General features: G+C 32.3%; 1 protein-coding gene and 1 long non-coding RNA gene across 9 annotated transcripts in view; one reads left to right on the top strand and one right to left on the bottom strand.

Moving 5' to 3' along the window:
- Nucleotides 1-22,484, top strand: part of LOC143195419 (PRL-1 phosphatase) — a 56,155-nt gene that overhangs the window by 11,542 nt on the left and 22,129 nt on the right. For 6 of the 8 annotated variants that reach the window (XM_076402505.1, XM_076402504.1, XM_076402503.1 and 3 more), the window contains exon 2: nucleotides 21,481-21,744. In XM_076402505.1, the coding sequence (XP_076258620.1) occupies nucleotides 21,481-21,744 (264 nt within the window). Of the gene's footprint in view, nucleotides 1-12,999; nucleotides 13,372-21,480; nucleotides 21,745-22,484 lie in introns of those variants that run through there. The other 2 variants (XM_076402506.1, XM_076402502.1) reach the window with 2 other exon arrangements.
- LOC143195420 (uncharacterized) lies at nucleotides 3,802-4,807 on the bottom strand. The gene is made up of 3 exons (XR_013005531.1): nucleotides 4,689-4,807; nucleotides 4,341-4,385; nucleotides 3,802-3,879 (listed from the first exon to the last, which is right to left on the bottom strand). It is a non-coding gene; the product is annotated as an uncharacterized LOC143195420 (long non-coding RNA).

Genomic DNA, 22,484 nt, shown 5'->3' with positions numbered 1-22,484 from the left:
ATCTAATTTCTTCTCTGATTCTCTGAATTTCACATTCTTCGACTATTTCTCTCAACAAACTCTAGCTACATCTTAGCTATAAAATAAAATTTAAATCATTTCTAAAATAAATTATGTTTTTGCTTTTGCTACTATTCTTGAAGGACAAATCTCATTAATGACTTAACTACTTCCAACACAACAAGAATCATTTTCTTCTCTGTTCTTGTTACTATTAAATTTTGGCATATGTTGATAGCTCTTCCAGGTCGTTGAAAATGATAAATTTGGCGAAAATGTCCACTATAAATAAAATTGATGCTGTTTGGATTTGACAACTTTTAAAAATTTTTCATTACATTCTGCACTTACCCTTGTTCTTCCATATTTTAAAACCAATGTATGTTAAACCATCAAGAATAACACAACAATTTAGTTTTTATTACTATAGAATTATTAATGAAACACAATATCTAAATATTCTAGATTTTTTTGTTGTTTTAATCTGATCGTCTCGAAAAGGGTGGACCGCCATTAGAAAAGGAACACAATATAGTTTATTCTTTTCTATGGTTTATACTATGCAGGAGAATGCGAATGCGCGAAATCGGGAGATGTAGAGTAATCTATCCTGGGAAATGTCCGATAAGACCATAGTTCCCGACATTTAGTTTTGAACTTCAAAGAACTGAAGGTCTACGTTAACTGTAGTTATATATTGATCATTATCAATTCATAGGTGATGCCTGGAGAAAGAATTTGGTTCAATCAAATCAATTCTATAACAAATTCGTTCACCTTTCATTAAAATTCATTTCTTGATTTGTTTCTACATGAATGAGTTATTACTTACCTCCTCGTAATTGTTTAACTTGTAACTGACATTAGATCAATATATTTGGAAACATTCAGACTGATCTAAAATAATATGTCGTATCACAATTGATGATTTGATAGGCTTTAATAGATTTAAGGGCAAAATATCGTTATAGAACGTTATGAATATCGGCAAAGCCATGTGATCTTTGTTTGGGCTAGTGTTCTGGACCTAATGAGACCAGCTAGATGCATTTTAAACCTTAAACAAGAGACCTTATCATACACTAGTGTAGAGTATATTCACCAAGCACTCAAGTCCATTCATCAATACTACACATTTTTTATGAGTTTTAAGATAATGCATTCATTTTCACCCAAAAAAATGACTACTTATTATACTTCTAATTTATAGAGTAGAACTTTATTTTATGTATTCTTATATTCTTATTTAATATTTATGTATTTTCTTATAATTAAGTCCCCGACCTACCATAGTAAAACAATATTTTTGGGCAAAATTAGTTTTCTTTATTCAACATAACTCCCTTCAAGGGTGACACACTGATCATAGCGACCCGCCAACTTTTTGATATCATTTTGTAGTACGATTTGACCTTTGCTTCTAAATAGGCCTCAGTTTCGGCGACCAACTGTTCATGCGACGAAAATTTCTTCTGAGAACAGGAAATTATCGCTGAAAGCCACATCTGGACAATACGGTAGATGAGCAAGCAATTCGAAGCCCAATTATCGGATTTTTGCCATCGTTTTCACTGACTTCTGACACGGTGCACTGTCTTGGTGAAGCAGCACTTTTTTTTTAAACGGTCTAATAACTCTATGTAATAGTCGCTGTTGATGGTCCTTCCTTTTTCGAGGCAGTCAATGAAAATTATTCCATGCGAATCGCAAAATACAGACGCCATGACCTTGTCAGCCGACTGTTGGCTTTTCCACGCTTTGGACCGAGTTAATCGTGTGCAATCCACTTGGATGACTGTCGATTGGACTTCGGAGTGAAATGATGGAGCCATGTTTCATCCATTGTCCCATTTCGACCCAGAAACTCGGGTTTACTACCTCTCATCATCATACCGCGTCCTTGTTTTTGGTCAAAAGTGAGCTCACGCGGCTGCGTTCACCGTTTTCGGTGCTCATTTCACCACATATAAACTAAGCATAAAAATCCTTGATGGTTGATTTTCCTGGGACAGTGTCCGGAAACTTGGTGTCAGGCTAAGTTTTTCAACTGTAATTTTTCCCTTGAAAAAGCAATATTTAACACGCGAAATTCCTTTTTATCCATTTTTTTCACAATAACGAAAGTTGCTTCACTCAATATGCTATATTTCACAAACTAATGATCCGACAGCTGTCAAATTTATACACGCATCTTTTGAGAGTTAGGGGTAACTAAAAAACATATGGACTTAGTTTTAGTAGCGCTATCTATATGCCAGGCAGGGAAATTTTGAATTGACCGGTTATAATGTAACATATATCTAATCATCCATCAAGTTAATTTGGATATGAACAGAAGTAGTTTTAGTAAAATAATTTTAGCAGTAATACTTGAAATGTTAAGACAGGCTTACGTTTCTTTAAAAAAAAATTCTTATTAGAAAGATTTCTTATTAGAAAATTTTACTCATTTTCTTATAGATCAATCTATTCATATTATTTTTATTCTTATTATTAATTATTCTTATTAATACCCTTATTTCATATTAAATTTTTGAGATAGAGAGATACTTGTGTTTTTTAATTAATCTTTTGTTTAATCTATTTTGGAATATTATATTGATTGAAGTTTGTTAAGTCTAATTAAGTCGTTCGATGGTACCAAAATAAAAGAAACAGCTTTTGATCTAATGTTTTTTAATTATTTGTAATCATTATTTTAATCAATCTTTATAGTAATTTAATCCACCATAATAAGTATTGGTTTCACGATTTTTAACGACTTTGTCGTGAATTTGGTGTATTTGATGCTATAAATATTGCTTAGATATATTGAATATTTATTACATTTTAATAGTTTTGTTTTTTAGGGCATAGAGTAAATATTTTTTATATAAATGTGTTAAAAGAACGTTACGATTTAAACTACAATCGCTCTCATTAAATTAATCTTAATCATCTTCGTAGCAGATTCACTTTTAAGCAATCTCGTTCAAACTGGTGCGATCTTAATCAACGTCGGTATTTTCTGGCTTCCATTTAATATAGAACCGGTCGCTTGCTTAAATTTTTTTAAAAATAACTTCTCACTTTTGAATTGATCGTTATTCATACAAAACTGTTCTCTTCCAGGTTGCCTCTCGCCTCGGCCAACCAATTTATAGCGACCATTTTCAGCGTTCGGTCATTGTGTGTTTGTGTGTCATATTCAGCTTCAACACGGCTTCATCATAGAGTTAACAAACATGGAGAGCACGAAAATGACACTGGCTTTGGTCTTGCACTTTTATATTTTAATATTTTTTGGTGCATATTTTTTAAACGTTCTAATGGAATATTGCATGTTGATTGGTAAATATTAAATAGTAAATAATAAATATTAATTCTTAACACTCAATGTCTTACATAGCCGCAATAAACACACCGTATTTTTTCAATATACATCGTTTAAAATATTTATTTAATATTGGTATTCAAACTACATATATTTGCGTGTTAATACATTTTCTTAACGGAGTAAATATTTATATATCTAACAGTCCTGAATGCATTTTATATATATTTTATATACATTTATATTTACACCAATATTAATAATATATAATATATAATGCAAATATATATTGGCATATATTGGTTGGTAATTTACTGTTTATTATATTATACAACTATAATTTTTTTATTATGTGTTTAATTCAGTCTCTTTCACTATAAAGATGGCTGTGTTTTTAAATTGTTATATAAGGTAATATTATTAATATAAGGTTTTATTATGTCTACCTCATGGTGAAATTTACAGATATACGTTCTTTTCTCTTTGGACTGAATATATTTTCTGGTAATTTTGGATCATTTTGTAATCGTTACAGAATTGTAAGTGTTTGAAATCTCTTCACGAATCTATAAATAGTTATAATAAACTTAATAATACACTTATAATAAACTTCAAAGCAGTTGAATTTCGATATTGTTCATATTTTCTTCCTTATCATAATTTTGCTTATGTTGCCAGCCATACTTACAATAATTTTATACTCTTTTAAAAACGATTGGAGGGTACATATTATTTTAGCAATAAACATTGCTTTTTAGGAAAAGAACACTACACGTACCGTCGAAAGATGATTCGCAAAACATTTTATTTTAGCATGCCATTGTGAAAAGTATGGTTATTAACAAAAGAATACAGGGTTCCGAACCAATGGATGAAAACCGTCAAATGATTTTTGGAGACCGAAGCTTTCCGAGAAGGACCGATCGTCCCACGAATTGATTTCGATCACCGCGAACGGACAGATTTTCGCCGAATTCAGGTTCTCGCGCAGACCCCGAACGTTCGCTTCGTTCACCTCTGTATTCACCATAACTGATTTTAGTGGCATAATGGGTCCCGCAATTTCTCGTTCCTGATCGAAGAAACTGATCATATCATGAGCATGATAGAGACTTGACGTGAAATAGTAAACAACAGCTGGAATTTATCAAAACAAGCGCCAAAATAACATTTAGGGATTTATAACATCAGATTATTATCATTAATGTTTTGAATAATTTTGCAGACATATGGCAACGGCCTCGACCAATAACAACACAAACCAAATTTCGTAGATTAATTAGGTTACATGTTCAGACGCATCATACTTTATTTTGTTCCTTTTTATCTGCAGTAATGCTAATTAGTAAAACGTGTGTTAGACAGTGTTGCTGACGTGCATTGGCTATTTTATTGGACGGGCTATATGTTCCATAGCTTTTAAGACTTCATATAAACTGCATACTCTCATCCGAAAGTGTAAATAGATTCCAATTGAAACTAGTCCATATTTGCCGTTAGGTCTCACAATCCTTATCTTCTCTTTTCAGTTATCAGAACTGTATTTTCTTCCACATATCAATCCACATTCAGTTGGGGTAACGATGACACATCATTAGTAAACGAAATACTGTTTATTGTCGTCCAAAATATTTAGTTATTTGTTGGCATTGAAATTATAAATATCTGCGCACTAGTATACTTTTCTTCAAGTAGTAAATAATAAAACTTAAATTAGAGTTCAAGATAATTTAATATAGGTCAGATATTTCTATTTTAGACTATGTGTATGGATCTACTGTGACATATAATTCTTGTTTCCAGAGTTAGTATTAATATTATTTACATTACAAGTTAAATGTTTTGTATTTTATAGAATATCTGGTATATTTTTAAATAGAAATATGTTATACATATAATATATACATTTACCGTTGTAGTAAAAACAGGAAAGGAAACAAGGAATAATAAGTATCTAATCATTTCTGTTAATCATCAAGAAAGGTCTTAAATTATTATTTTAATTAGCATTGATAATATTTTACGGTTTTCATTAACTTAATGCAATATTTAGATCAGAATTTTATTAGATAAGGCTTCCTTACTGGTGATTGTTTATTTATAAATTAGTTATTATTGTTATTATATATTATTATAGTATTATTATTTATAAATTAGTTAACTAAAATCTGGACTAGGTTCCTTCAAAGCTTTGAGATTCCAACAAATATAGGTACACTTGAGGTAATTCCAATCCACCCTTTGAGATGTACCCTGAACTGAGATAACAGATCAATTGAAAATTCCCCAGCCTACCATTATTTTTTAGCAGAATTAGTTCAGGAAATAGTCGCTGGGGGCCAAAACTGGAGAATACGGTGGATGTGGAAGCAATTCGAAGCCCAATTCATGCATTTTTACCGTGGTTTTCACTGACTTGTGACACAGTGCTTTGTCTTGACGAAGCGACCGTTTTTCACCGATTTCGTCCTTCAAACGGCCCAATAACGCTATGTAATGATCGCTGTTGATGGTTCTTCCTTTTTCGAGGTCAGTCAATGAAAATAATTCGATACGCATACCAAAATACAGACGCCATCTTGCCAGCCGACTATTGCGTTTTTCCACGCTTTGGATGACTGTCGATTGGACTTCGGAGTGAAATGATGGAGCCATGTTTCATCCATTGTCATATATCGACGCAAAAACTCGGGTTTATTATGTTTGATCATCTTCAAATACTGCTCCGAATCATCAACTCGTCGCTGTTTTTGGTCAAAAGCGAGCTCGCGCGGCATCCACTTTGCACAGAGCTTCCTCATGTTCAAATATTCGCGAATGATATGATATACACGTTCAATTGATATCTTTAGAGTGTCTGCTATTTCATTCAATTTCAATTTACGGTCACTCAAAATCATCTCTTTTGGGCGTCCACTACGTTGACCGTCTTCGGTGCTCATTTCACCACGTCTAAATTTAGCATACCAATCCTTGATGGTTGATTTTCCTGGGGCAGTACCTGGAAACTCGGTATCAAGCCAAGTTCTTGCTTCAACTGTACTTTTTTCCTTCAAAAAGCAATATTTTTATCAACACGAGAAATTCCTTTTTGTCCATTTTTTTTTTCAAAATAACAAATCTTGCTGCACTCAAAATGTTATAATTCACAAACTAATGATCCGACAGCTGTCAAAGTTATACACACATCTTTGGAGCGCTAGGGTTAACTAAAAAACAAGTGTATTTAATTTTAGTAGCGCCATTTATGTGTCAGGCCGGGGACTTTTCAATTCAGCTGTTACTTAGACTCATAGTCTATTGTCTTATTGATTTAAGTGCCGACTTGTTCGATAGACGAAGGCACTATCGATACTAAGGATATGTCTATATTTCAATTTAGAGCATTTTTTTATATATTTATTTATTTAAATATAGCTGTAAACATTCATAACCACAATAAAACTTAATAATCTCAAAGCTCGATGACACACGAACCTAAATGCGTTCAAACAAATTGTTTATTGTTAAAATAATCATGCAGACGAATGTTAATTGATTTGTTTATTATGAGTAATAGAACGTCTCGCAATTGTGTTGGTTGAATTCTCGACATAGATATATAATGCATAGAAATAATCAGTATGGCGGTATAATTAATAAAATTTTAAATAAAAATGATAATGTTTAACGGACATGCGAAAAAATCAAGCTCTGCGAGTACATACATGATTTGATATTTAGCGAATTTTGATTAGAATGCCCTGTATTTCAGCAGAGGTGCGTAAAATCATTAGCGTATATTATGTAATGGATAATTTTCAAAAATAATATTTATTCTGTCCACAAATTATTTACTTTACTAATTTTATCAATCATTTTCACATGAGGTCATAATTGGATAAACTAAATGTGAAAATGTTAAAGTTATTTTTATATGGTAATGTTTTTTTTTGAGTAAAAAAATTCAAACACCCTGTAGAATGAACTTAATTATGTGAGCGTAAATGAAAAATATAAATTATTTTTAAAGGATATTTGTATATCAGCCGTATAATTATTAAAGGAATTATCGGCCAGGTTGATTAATAACGGTGATGATACTGATTATTAAGGCCAATTGATTGGTAATTGAATTTGTACGTCGGTATGTTGAGTTTTCAATGCCGATAGTGAAAACAATGCCTAAACGTGTCGTTAGAGAATAATGATGAAAGACAATAGCGATATCTGATAGCAATGATAAACTGTGCTTGGATGAAGTATGACATGTGCACACGGTACGAAGGGATATCACGCGAGGTACCAGCTTATGTCCTAACACTAACAATAATGACGCGCAGTGTGATCAAGGGGATAACGCGCAAGATATACTGTCATTAAGGTTTGTAGGCCTCGCTAGGATTAAGCTGTATTTTTAAAATAAATAAACAAATAAACAAATGAGCAGTACTATTACTAGTGCACTCACTTCTCCAGCTCCAGCTATGATGAACGTGCAATGCGTACAAGGGAGAAAGATTTAAGCCACACGCTTGATACGCTGCCATCAAGAGTCATTAGCAACCACTTTCGGTGGCGTATATATATGCTTCAAATTATCCATAGATCATAACTATACATCAGAAACTTTGGCCACTATGGGATTAGCCTCTGGTTTATAGGATAGCTACAATTTATATTTACAGTTGTAACCATAAACTATTATCATTGATTTATAGTGATTATGAGTTATAATAATTAAATAAATAAATAGCGGAGAATGTTCAGAATAAATTGATAACTGAATAGATAACTGAATTGATAAACGAATAGGTAAATAAATAGTTCAATGAATAGAATTAAAATAAAAAGAACACTGGAATACTGTTTGAAAAACTAACCGTCTTGAAAACTCGGGTTGTGCAGCATAAAACACTGTATAATCGACACGATTGAAAAACTTAGTTACTCTGACGGTCGCGGCTGCATAAATGATCTTTCATAGAGCTCGAGCTCTCTTGGGTATGTTAAGTTATCACATTTGGCAATTGCACTTCGACGAGGGGACCAAACATGTTGCCAATTATGGCAATTGTTTTTGGTGCTGGGTGTCTGCAAGGGTGGCAAATCCCAATCGAGCAGAGGTGACAATCTCGCTCTTTTGGTTTCTTTACCGGTATCTCAATTTTCCCAGAAACATAAAATACATCAATAAAATATCAAATGGCCCTTAAAATATGATCGATGTTTTACCGTTAATGTAAACTTTAACAAGTGTTTCTTTTTTGTTCGTTTTTTTAGAGATGAATTTAAAAAAAATTATATTAAAAAATAATTCGCTTTTACAACATTTCCAACCAAAGGCAAGTTGTCTTCACCATAAAGAATCATGGTATTAGAAATATTTCTTATTTTCTGTTCACAAGACCTTTTGCTATCTATTTGAAATTGAAATTAATATGGTTTTGTTAACGTCAACAGGAAATAATGAATATAGTCGTACGTTTCAGACGTCTCAGATAAGAAAGATGCAAATAGACGCAAACCTAGAGACTTGCAGTGTCAACACATTTTTACGGCCTTAAAATGTAACATATTGCGTAAGGTAGGGATGCCGAAAAAATATCCATATTTTTGGCCGTTATTTGTTTGACCGATATATCGGCATTTTTTCAAAAAAAATTATATTTATTAAACAGTATAAAAAACCATTTAATTATCTTAAATAAATCTTACATATTGGTACTTAATTTTAAGGATATCATTATATTTTGTAAAAAAATATCGTATTTTTTTATCAAGATATTTTTCTCGGTGACCGACACCCCTAGCGTAGAGTAGATAGTGGTTAACCACAATTGTAGAGCCTAATAGCTATCAAACAAATAGATGTGCTTTAAGATCTATACTGGATCGCAACCGCAACGGTAGCATATAATAACTTTCTATGAAATTATCTGTTACATGTGTCATATCATCGCTCAAAATATATGAAGTGATTTCATGTATTTTAGTTTTTTAAACTTTTTGGCAATATTTATCTATTAATAATCATATTTCCCAACATTTTCACGTCTTTCTCGATGTTTAGCAGCGATTCTATCATCCATTCATTTTCGCACTTCTTCAGAATTTCGAAAACGTGTATAAGCCAAGTCAAACACAAAGCGTTATATCTGATGAACACAAAACACAGAGGAATTACAAGTGTATCTCCCATGTATTATCTGTGAACAGGTTTAGCATTCATTTGCTACCAGAGGGCACTACTTAAAATATCAGTAGCCGGAAATTTAAAATATTTTACTAATAATTATGGCAGTAACAAAAATAGTAAAAATAAAAATGCAATATAAGCTTGAAAATACATTTAATTTAAATATATATATAATTTACATTATAATTATATCAAAGGAAAATTGATAGAATTTTCTATGTTTAATGACAATATATTATACTAACAATACATTAAAACGTAATATAACAGATTTAACACAAAACTTATACTTTTAAATATAGAAACTTTAATAAACTATTGAATATAGAACATTTTATATTATCTTAAATATAACTGGGCCAAATACAAAGTACAGTACAATATATATGTCTTAAGACTATTTGTTTTGATGTCTTTTTAATCTTTTTTTTTGACAAATATTGATTGTAAGTATATAACTGTACGTCATCCATATAAGCTGTGTTATATTTAGATGTTGCATTAAAAATGTTTCATTTTTGCCTTTTGCTCTCCTGTTCACTTTTCTCATCCACCAAAACGTCAAACACCTGCTTGTTAAATAAGTTTTGTGAATAAACTGGGAATTAAATAGAACTGTCGAGAAATAATTTACTAACAAAGTAAAAAAAGTCCCTGACTTTGTCAAATTACATCAATCGTACAATGTTTTCCTTTTTCTATACCACAGCTAAAATAGAGGCATATTATATTTTTCAAATAAGTAATAACTATTAAATAATCCCTGTTAAGCAATACTCTTCCACTTTTCGGTTTGTAGATAGCCTGTGTGAAATATACTTTACAAACTCTTTTGCTCTTATGTAATACCTCATAAGAGATTCCTATCAATTTTTGATTATTTATTGCTAAAAGCCATTTCTGACATAGAGCAGGTTCCCTAGGAAAGCTGTGCATTCTATTTGAAACGGTACTACACACAACACCTAAAATGTCTTCAGATTTAGACAAATCATTTTAAATAAAAAAGAAGCATAAAAACACAGTTAACAAAATAAGAATATTTAACACGTAAGCTTATAAGTTTTTTAAAAGTTTGGTTTGTCAGCCATGTTGAAAAATGCTCCAATTCGAAAGAGATGCTTTCAACAAAACCTTTTTCGAAAAAAATTAAACCAAAATCCTTTGTATATAAATCGAATTGTTCGAATAGGAAGTATATAATTACCAAAAAAAAAAAACAAAATATCCACTAACTTCTTGATTATATCCACCAAATATAAACATAAATACTCTACGCCTTCTTATTTTCTAGAATAGCCTTCTGAAAGCAGAAAGTGTCAAGTTTCAGCTTTGTTACCAAATTTATAGCTCGAGCCACCTAGCCGCAAATGAACAAAGGTTTTGAAGGTTTGAAGGTTTAGGATGTTTTTTCGATGCCTAATTGAATTGACTAAAACTCAAATTCTGAGTTTTTTTAGACACAGATTTCGACAAAGTTTCACTCAAAGATTAGATTTAAATAATTAAAATACTTCTAAAGCGGTATATTGAAAAATTAACATCACGTATTTTCAACAGACATATCATATCTTCAGAAGCAAACAAAGGTATGATAGCTGCATGAATAATACGATGCTTTTAGCAGTAGATGAGGGCCAAGAAGCATCTACAAAGGTAGTAGCGATAAAATTGATTCTACCAAACAATAGAGAAAAATTCCAAATGATCTCACATTTGACATACATTCTATCAGCTTTAACATCTATATAGTAAAATACTCTTCAGACGTATAACTCAAGACACAATAAGATTTTAATCTGCCATCAAATGCTAAAACCAGTATGAGTACGTGGTATCTAATTATAGGATGATTATACAATTATTGTATGTAATGTGAATGAGCTTGAGGTTCAAATATTACACAACAAGTTATCGAACGAAATGCAGTGCACTTTAACAGGTCAATTGAAAAGTCGCTGGCCTACCATAGTGAAATACTTTTTTTGTTTTTTTTTACACAATTGTCCTTTGCTTCAAAATAGGCCTCAGTTTTACCGATCACTTCTTCATTCAACGAACATTTCTTCCCAGCGTGCATTCTTTTGAGATATGAGGACAGAAAATAGTTGCTGTGACCAGTGATGAATGAGAATACGGTAGATGAAGGAAGCAATTCGAAACCCAATTCATGGATTTTTGCCATCATTTCCACTGACTTGCGACACGGGGCATTGGCTTGATGACCACTCTTTTGCTCCAAATGCGGCCGTGTTTAGGTGATTTGGTCCTTCAAACGGTCCAATAACTCCTTTTTCAAGATAGTCAATGAAAATTATTCTATGCGCATCCCAAAATACAGACGCCATAACCTTGCCAGCAGACTGTTGCGTTTTCCCATGTTTTGGAGCGGGTCCATCGTGTGCAGTCCACTCGGATAACTGTCGATTGGACTTCGGAGTGAAACGATGGAGCCGTGTTTCATCCATTGTCACATATCGACGTAAAAACTCGGGTTTATTACGCTTGATCATCTTCAAACACTGCTCGGAATCATCAACTCGTCGTTGTTTTTGGTTAAAAGTGAAATGGCGCGGCACCCGCTTTGCACAGAACTTTCTCATACCCAAATCTTCGTAAATGATATGATGTACACGTTCAGTTGATATCTTTAGTTTCTACTATTTCATTCAATTTGAATTTATGGCCATTCATTAAATGTTTTCGTCGGTAACAACCTCTTTTGGGCGTCCACTGCGTTCACCGTTTTCGGTGCTCATTTCGCCACGTCTAAACTTAGCATACCGATACTTGGTGGTTGATTTTTCTGGGGTATTGTCCGGAAACTCGGCATCAAGCCAAGTTTTTACTTCATACTATTATCCGTTTTTTTCACAATAACAAAAGTTGCTTTACTGAAAATACTATAATTCACAAACTAATGATCCAACAGCTGTCAAATTTATACACGCATCTTTTGAGGGTTAGGGCTAACAAAAAAACCTATGGATTTAATTCTAGTAGCGCCATCTATGTGTCAGGCAGGGAACTTTTCAATTGACTTGTTAGCATATACACAATGATTACGTGCATCCAGACCTAGCAAAGACATATGACACGATAGAGTTCCATGAAACATTTATGAGCTTGGATTATCGATGTCTCATAATAACGCAGGGGATTTTTAACGAATATATTAAAGTTTACTGTTAATATTCCATAATATCGAATTTTCCCACTGGTAAATTTAAAACAAAGACATTGTTCTGACTGGGACTCATTGTTTATTGATAAATTTCGATTTAATTGTTTTATTTACAGTCGGTTAAACCCTATCTCAATGTAACCCTATTTTATCGGAAATGGGGCATTGTTCGATTCCGATTGACGTTCTTCGGCGTTTGCTCGCGATGCGTTCTTATCTTGAATCCATTAATAAACATTATATTAATAAACGAATTGCTATCTCCCCTCCAGTTTGCATCAGCCAATCGCTACGTAGAATAATAATAAAAACACACACATACTGACATAGACATGCATTCGATAAGTGTTGGAAGCGGTTAAATGTGTATCGGACGAATCGTCATTGACCTTTCCGAGACCATCGTTCGAACAGTTGACTGTGAGCTCGTCTTGCGATAGACATATGATGGCTTTGCTTTTTTTTGCGGGTAAAACAAATTAGTAAAACAAATACGTCGCGGTAAGGCGCCCGTTATGAGATGCTTGGCAATATTCTATTTGAGTTTGTTGAAATCGTGGATAAAGTAGATCGATTCGGTGTGGGAGTCTGGATACTTTCTCTTTCTGTTGCTGTTTATCGTACCATTCGGGAGTCCTAATGGATGTCAAACATCATTGGAGGATGAGTCCGGAGGATTACGCTTCTTACCTGAAGGTAACTACTTTGTTTAAGTTTAGTTTTGGCATTTAATTCTTAATTACGCAAGTCAAAAAATTATATTATTAAATGAATAATAAACGTATTATTATCACGACTTAATATAACTATATTTCATCAGAATTAAAATAAAAAATTTTTATCAATTTTTTTCTTCTTATTTTTCAATGAATTTATATAAAAATATTTTATATTAAAATTGGAGATATTGTGAGCTTTATACTACATTATACCATTAATGCTACTTAATTAGTGTCAAAAAGTTCAATTGATAATCAGCAACGTCTTAAAATTACGTTTTCGGATTGTGAAATTGCTGCTAGTGTAATTAGAAATAATGTCAATCATTCTAGCGAGTTTTTCACACACGTAATTCGATATTTTTCCTGGTGAATTCCCAGCGATGATTCATACTGATATGGAGGAAAAAACCTAGTCCAATAAGTCTGCCCATCGTCTTATTAATTTTTGGTAAAAAAAATATATGATAAAAATATTTTTTCTTGGGTTTTGATCTTGCAATATAAAACACGAAAATTTATTTGTTTTAAATAAAATCATAAATATTAATTACATATGCTAACAACATTAAAAGTGTTGATGTTATTTTTTACATTCTTTTAATATTCACATTCTAGATTTTCGAAAACTCGAGTTCTTCCGAAAATTTCTTTGCATATGTAACTTCTATTATCAATTTTATGTTTCAAAAGTGTAAATAATATTGTATCACCAATGAAAAGTATCACGTAAGAAGTAAAATCTAGCAAAAGAACGTTCACTTCTTTTGTTCTATTTGAACAATGTTCTATAGCAATAAAAGCCAATGTGAGAAATGATGAACATTTGGAAGCTGTGGTCCAACCAAGTCCACAAAAAGAACCAACATGCTAGAGATCGATATGACGATCGATCGTGACAATGTTCTCAACACATATAGTAGTATCTTCGGGAATTCATATTTTTTAACAGACCTAGACTGAAAACTGACTTCAAATTGTTGTTAAATATTTATAAGGTCTATAAATAGTATAACCTAGTTTTTCTTCATGATAAAGCGTCATCATTTCCTTTTTAAAATCAGTCTATATCATTTGGTTGAAATGTATGTCCTTTGAGTAAAAGAAACTTAAATGTGTGCTTTAAATGTGACAATTCTGACAGCATCAAAAATGAAAGTGAAGCGAGTTATTATATCAAAAGTCATACTAAATACAAAAAAATCTCGCTGATTGTGGCAACGATAAAAGCTATTTATTTATAGATATAACATTTTAAACATAGACTACTTAAAATAAAATCCAAAGGGATTTTTAAAGTGTATCAACTACCATAATCTAGAATGCAAAAAAAAACCACACACAAATATCCACATCTAATATATATGGCAAGAAAAAAATATATACTATTGGTGAGGTCATTAGTTATCCTAATGAAATCATTACGAACAATAATTAACGAATAAAATATTTACAACAAATCTGTACATCTGTTCTGATGTAGTTCTAGCAATCTAATTGCGTAAATACATGAGTATGTATTTCAAAATTAAAGTTAACTTAGATTTCTTAAGCTAAAGTTACGATTAAATACCTATATGTTCATGTGGTTTGGTTCTCGTCGATCTTCTGATTTCCTGCGTTGATGTTGCTTCTGCATTTCTGTGATTAAGTATTTAGGGTTTCGGGATTGAAGTCTTGTATAATTTTGTAAATTTGTTTGATTTCGAGATTCTCGTGTAGTTCTTCGTTGATTACGTGGCGATACACATTGGTAATTAATCAAAGAACATTGCTTTGGCATCATTGGATTACTAGTTGGTTTGATGTTTTAATGCAATGCCATGTTTGAATGTTTAAATAGGCTTTATAATTGACTGATAAACCAATCTCTTTGATTTTAGGTCAGGTTGGGAATATCTTCAGACTAACCTGTACAGTTCTTTGATTTTGAGTTAGATTTGTTCTGATTTTTATCTATCGTGATATTGAAGGTAAAATGCCTCTTTGATTACTACAATGTCAATTGCACATTGGTGGCGTTTTAATGGGATGTCCTACTCCACCCACCGAATGCAACAGATATTCCTCATCATACAACAGGCTTTACCTGACTACCACTTGTTGCAGTCAAATCCTAATCGACAAACAATATTTTGAAGAAAATATGTTCATTCTGTTCTTGTTCTTGAACTTTGTTCTCAAACACCCTGAATCTCCAGACATTAATCTCCTTTAATATATTAAAATTAATCTAATCAACCAATTAAACAATTCAATGACTAACTAGGACACCCAATCAAAATATTTTCATCATTCGAATAAAAAAACCTTTGTTAATATTTCGAATATAGGACGTTATATCGTTCAAGGCGATATATCTAATACAATCACGCTTGGCGCCGAATCGAGTAAAGCCACTGCTTGTGAGAAAACAATTGCACAGCGATCGTCATAAAAATATTACTACGATTATTTTTAAATAGATTTTAATTGCTCTACTCAGTATGGATGATGTAAATGTGTTGGATTGACGTCATCCAGTTAATAGCGTGACGCGGTTGTACATAGTGCGACAGTTTGATAATATAAAACCACTAAATTAACATACGGAATGATAATTTGTGTTAAAATATAGGCTTGTCTGTTTTTCCGGCTGCATGCTTCTTCACTGCTTTTGATACCGGCTAAATAACGTAGGAATTAGTAAATATGTCGTTAGTATTATCTATAATACCATGCTATACAATAAGTTTGCGAATGAAAAATTATTTTCAATTTGTTAGTTCATTTTTCGTTTGCAAATTATTTCAGACTGACATATGTAAGTGCATTTTAAATATTAGAGAAAATGGTCACCGTACATATTAGTACTAGAATGATATCGGGCCTATAAATTAGTTTTAAATAATTTACAATACACGGTGTCACGGTTTTTTTAATCGAATGGGGTACGTTTACAACCAACCTCATGTCGAAACCTCAGTAACACGCTTCATGTTCCAATATGTATCATTTCATCGAAGTGCGAAAATGTCTGAATTTAGACTGAGTAAATCGCATTTGCGACAAACTTTACTTTATTTGCTTAAATCTGAAGAGAAAGGCGGCTGAAGTTCAAAGAATGCTGTTTGAAGCCTATGGTGACCAAGCTCCATCGACTTCAACATGTGTATAGTGGTTTCGATGTTTCAAGATCGGTTCGAATTTCAAGGACAAACAGCTGGACAGCCAAAGCATTCTAAGACGAGGATTTGAAGGCATCACTCGATAATGATCGATATAAAACGCAAGAGGAATATGCAGATTTGTTGGGACTACCAGGTGAAACCAATTTGAATCGAAGTCAAGAGACATTGAAAGGCATTTGGTCATGTGCGAATTGCAACTTGCTCTGAACTTTGAATAGCCATTAATCTGTGAATTGGTGGGATGAGCTTGGTGTGGTATACTATGAGTTACTAATGCTACTAAAGTTAACGAAACAATTAATGGGGATTGTTATCGGCTACAATTGATGCGTTTTTTTTTAATTGGACCAGATAGAATGTAGATCGTTCTTTTGAGAGGGAACTCGCAATTTTCCTGAAAGTTGTGAAACAGTACCAGCTATCTAATAACACATTGTAACTATTTTTCAAAACCAAACTTCACATTAAGAAACATCTTTTGAAATGGATTTATAGGCCTAACAAATCTGTTAGATGAATATGTTCCTTCGGATATAATGGTATATAAGAGCTAATATATTTCAAAAATATTTCCAGGATACTATACTTAGTTTGAGCAATTAATAGTTATTCCATTTATTTAGAGGTTGCTATGTTTACAGTTGTACAGTATCATATTTAACATAATTCTATATCGTTATAATATTACATTTTGAAATGTTATTGTTGTTCTCCTTTTCCTATCTTGTTCAATTCATTTTGAAAGGCACAGAATATTTTAAAATGAGGCCATTCACTGTACTCGCGATACTGCTAATCCCACATATTGTATATCGTTTTGAATAATCTATCTATTGCGGATTAAAGGATACGAAATCAATTTGGAAAAATAATTAATTCGTGTTTGTTTTATCTTAAAAGTTACATTAATATTAAGGTTATATCATTGGCTAATCACTTGTAGAAAATAGGTACTATAATTATAAATACTCTACATGTAAAAACATTAAATATAGTATTACATCAAGAATAAGTTGGAATAAATTTTAAATAAGATAAAATTGGACGTCAGATATAAAAACGTGACTTAATGTTCTGACTAATGAAAGTGTGATTAGAGTAATGCGATACAGTATTAGAATTAAATCTGTCTATTGTTTATCCAGAGAGCACATGATGTGGTCATTCAAACTCTGACGAAGTCAGTTGCCCTAGCCAAATAAACAAAATTTACTTGAACATAATACGACAATTCGTTCTAAATTTTTCCTGAAATAGATAATAAATTTGATTATATGGCGAGAAACGAAATAAACGCATCTCCTACGGCTTAACAATTACCAACCAAATAAACAAAATGGAGGAGGTGTTTTCTGGCAAACGTCGCCCACTTGAGTTCGGCGTCAAACTAAATCCGTAGTAAATAAAATGCGATTTAAAAAAATACCCTCGGCCACGTTCGGCCAATGTTTATTATTATAAAGCCTTCACTTTTCGTATGGACGAATGTCAACGAAACGGGCGCTTTATTTTTAGGAAATTTTATTCCTACTACGACGATCTGGCAACGTGGTTATGGCCTAGGCGCGACCTACTGTGTTATTTTCATTATATTTAGATCCATAAATAAAATTCGTCGTTCAAAAATTAATATTTTTGAAAGTATAATGCTATGGAGACGTAAGGTTAAGTAGTGAAATAATAATGAAGCTTGAATACTGGAGATATTATTAATACTTGTTTATGGAGATAATAAATTTACAAAGAAGTTAAACCGAAAAACAACTAAATTTATTATATTGTATGATTTATTAACAAGTAAAGATAAATATATGTCATTTATGTCATATTTTAAAACAATCATCATTTTTAACCAACATATGCCATCTACCTCGTAAAAAGTACCCCACAAATAACGCTTACTGGGTTCAAACTTGCAATATGGGACAAAAAATGTGATTCTGCTTCAAACCCTTTACTACTTTAAAAATTATAATCCAATCTTGATGATGATACTCCTTTCTTGTTGGTATTTATTCGTACACATAATATTTGGTTCAGGCATTTTTTGGCCAATCATACTTTTTGTTTTAATATTTTAAAATCTTTTTTTTTACCAACGTGGGTCTCTCTGGATTGGACCTACAGTTGAACGTGGGCTCCGAACCACGGTCCTCAGCATTAAGCCTACCGACTGACTAGTGACCAACTTAGAGACCATCCCCGAAGATATCCGGTCTTACCCAGCCTGGTTACTGGCGTGACTGGGATGGTTATTTCTTGTCGCATTTTCCACTGTTGCCTACAAAGACAGTTACAATTATAATTACAAAAATAAAGTGCCCCATCAGGATTCGAACTCGCGACTATCGCAACAGTAGGAGGACCGTCCCGTCGCCTTGACCACTGCGCTAACGAAGCCGGCAATTAATCATATTTTTGTTTTAATTCTTATCTTCTCTGTTATAACCAGAATTTGCTTTGTTGCAATGTATATTGTATTCCTTGTAAGAATGTATTTAAATTTTGATCTGTATCCAAGATGCGTTTTCTTAAGTGGTCACGATAATACATAATATTTTAGAGAATTAATTATATTAATTATTTGTTACACCATAATAATATTTTATAAGTGGAATTATAAGGTGGTATATCTGTGTGTGTTTTTTTTTCTTCATTTTATATCAAAAATATTTTGGGGATGAATTTTCTGAATTTTGTGAAAATGTCATATCACCCACCAATTTATCGCCAGTTTAATATGCGTACTTAATCGAATCATTGTCTGCTTCATTATCTGCAACAATTGTTAAAAAGATAAAATCTTAATATGATTTTAGAGAAATTATAGACTTCATGATTATGGACAATTTACGAAGTTCCCATGTTTTATGTGTGAATGGGACGAGAGCAGAGCAAGGGATTGATCCATAAAACACCATATTGCTTAAAATTTTAATTGTTTGATTGCAAACGGTTATCTCTAAACTTATCGTAGCTGTTATGATAGGCAAGTTAGAAACTATTGGTTGTCTGATGAGACTTGCAGTTCACTTCTTGCACAACGATCTTGATTTTTTTCTTAAAAGATGGGTATGTGAATAAACAGTTGCAAGAGGACATAAAAGCAATGGAGAATCTCTCCCAAGGATGATGGGATACCAAAATGATTTACTGACAGAATGAATATATCAGCTGATATTTATAAAACTGATGTCAAATAAGGTTTTAGTATTTAAATATACATAAGATTTGTTAAATTAGCTTCAATAGATTTTATGAAGTTCTCTCTGAGTATATTCAATGCAAAGCCCAATCGAAGCAATTCGAAGCCCAATTCATGGATTTTTGCCATCGTTTTAAGTGAGTTGTCTCAAGGTGTATTGTCTTGGTGAAGCAGCACTTTCTTTTTCTTCAAATGCGGCCGTTTTTCGGCGATTTCGTCCCTCAAACGGTCCAAAAATGTTATGTAATAGTCGCTGTTGGTGGTCCTTCCTTCTATAAGTTAGTCAATGAATATTATTCTATGCGAATCCCAAAATACAGACGCTATAACCTTGCCAGTTGACTGTTTTCCCAAGCTTTGGAGCGGATTCATCGTGTGCAGTCCACTCGGATGACTGTCGATTGGACTTCGGAGTGAAATGATGGAGCACATGGCTCAATTAATCCATTGTCACATATTACGCAAAAACTCGGGTTTATCACGCTTGATCATCTTCAAACATTGAAAAAAGTGAGCTCGCACGGCACTCACTTTGCACAGAACTTTCTCATACCCAAATATTCGTGAATGGTATGATGTACACGTTCAGTTGATATTTTAAAGTATCTGCTATTTCATTCAGGTACAATTTACGGTCACTCAAAGTTATTTTGTGCATTTTTTAAATGTTTTCGTTTGTGAAAACTAATTATCCGACAGTTATCAAGTTTATACACGCATCTTTTGAGGGTTAGGCTAACTAAAAAAACATTTGGATTTAATTATAGTAGCGCCATCTATGTGTCAGGCTGGGGACTTTTAAATTGACCTGTTTCGCATTCGACTAGCTTGATCTAGTCCATCGAATTGGTCTTAATCTGAATATTTTTAGGATTATTTATTTGGCAGCTCATTAAAATTATTAAAAGTTTATGTTGGATGGTCTACTTTAAAGTAAACTTGTCCGCAAATGGAACTCTTTATGTGTTTTTAAACATCTTTATTAGTCTTACAAGTTGTTTTTATTTCGCGAATATGTGTTTCTTGTTAAGTTAGGCTTAGATACAGGTTATTAACAAAATAATATGAACAGTGTGCTATACAGTACATCTGGTTTGGACAGTATAGTCGCTAGATCTAAACATTATACTGAACTGAACTGGTGGATACACCCTACGAATTTACTTGGTGGCTCAATATTTGATTAATAAATACATATTGTGTACGGGTCAGGTGCTCATATTATTTGGATCATCCCCTGTACATGCCAACATATTTTGGTTTTGGGTTTACTTTGGGGGTTTAATATTTTCGTCAGGTCTTCAAGCTTTAAGCTTAAGAAACAACGAATTTAATATTTATTTTCATCAATTTATTTCCAGTACCAATTTTTGACTTCATAAATTATTAGGTCACTGTTAATGTATGATCAGGAGGAGACAAGGTTATGATGCGTTAATTTAATTTACTTAATTAATTATTAAATTATTACATAGCCCACGAAATCTTCTTTCAAATACAACATTTAAGCCAAATTTTACGCTTTTTTTTCAAGGAACGTTTTCATTTTAAAATAATATATATCAAAACAAAATGCTACAGATCACACGGTTGCACGGTATAGTGCTCTCAACTTAAGGAAAAAGAATCTTTAACGCTTCAAATACTAGCATATAAGAACCGAAATCTCTTTTATGCGCTTTAATAATACCCTGTTTCCTTTTTCCTATAGAGTCGCAAATTGAGCATAACCACCTACGCTCCCGCGGAAATCTCCTACAAAGGTTACCGGTTTCTGATCACGATGAAGCCCAGTAACGCCTCCATGACAGAATACGTAAAAGAGATGAAAAAACACAACGTGAAAACCATCGTTAAGCTGTGCGAGGAACCGTACGACACAAAAAAACTGAACGACAATGGCATTTGCGTTCTGGACCTGGCATTTGCGGATGGAGGATCACCACCCGAATCGATTATAGACGAGTGGTTTAAGGTATTTCCCCATTTTTTTATTATGTTATTGTGTCAAATTCAATTTTATTGTAATATTTTCGTATGCTATAGCGAAAACGATTTAATGTTAGAGATGCTTTATTTGTTTTTTTGTGTTGAAATCGTGTACACTACTCTTCAAAAGTTTTCAAACAATAATATAATTATTTTACAACATATAAGTGCTGTTTTGGATGGTGCAGTGGTAAAGGCGACAAGACGGTCCTGATACTGTTGCGATAGTCGTGTACCGTGGTTTGGTTTGCTCCAGATAAACCCCCATTGGTAAAAAAAGTGACTTTAAAATATTTAAAGAAAAACATATAAGTTATAATGTATTACACTCAAATGTTAATCAAACCTCAGGCAAACATTGACTTCAAGTTGGGTAAAATTAAAAAGAAAATTAAATACATTTAATGACCACTTTTATTTTTAATTAATTCTTCACAAATTTCACTCATTCTTTGTATTAAATTATTTATTTATTCGAAGTCCATTGTGTTCCATTCAAATTATATTGAAATATTCTTGTTCAGATCATGTATACTACTCTTTCAAGTTTAGAATCAATAATACAATTTAAAAAAAAACGACAATAAAACATAATTTATGGTGTATTACATTCAAACATTAACCAAAATTTAGGTTCAGTTAAGGTTGGTTAAAATTTAACAAAATTACATAATTTTTTTTTGTTGTAACGACCTTTTTTATTTTTAGTTAATTCTTCCCAAATAT

The sequence above is a fragment of the Rhynchophorus ferrugineus genome, unplaced genomic scaffold (genome assembly GCF_030347505.1).
Source record: "Rhynchophorus ferrugineus isolate W39M unplaced genomic scaffold, kcgeb_rfMv2 rfM4, whole genome shotgun sequence".
Taxonomy (NCBI): Eukaryota; Metazoa; Arthropoda; class Insecta; order Coleoptera; family Curculionidae; genus Rhynchophorus; species Rhynchophorus ferrugineus.
Note: the sequence above shows the minus strand (reverse complement) of the source record. Positions and strands in the feature narration are given on the sequence as shown.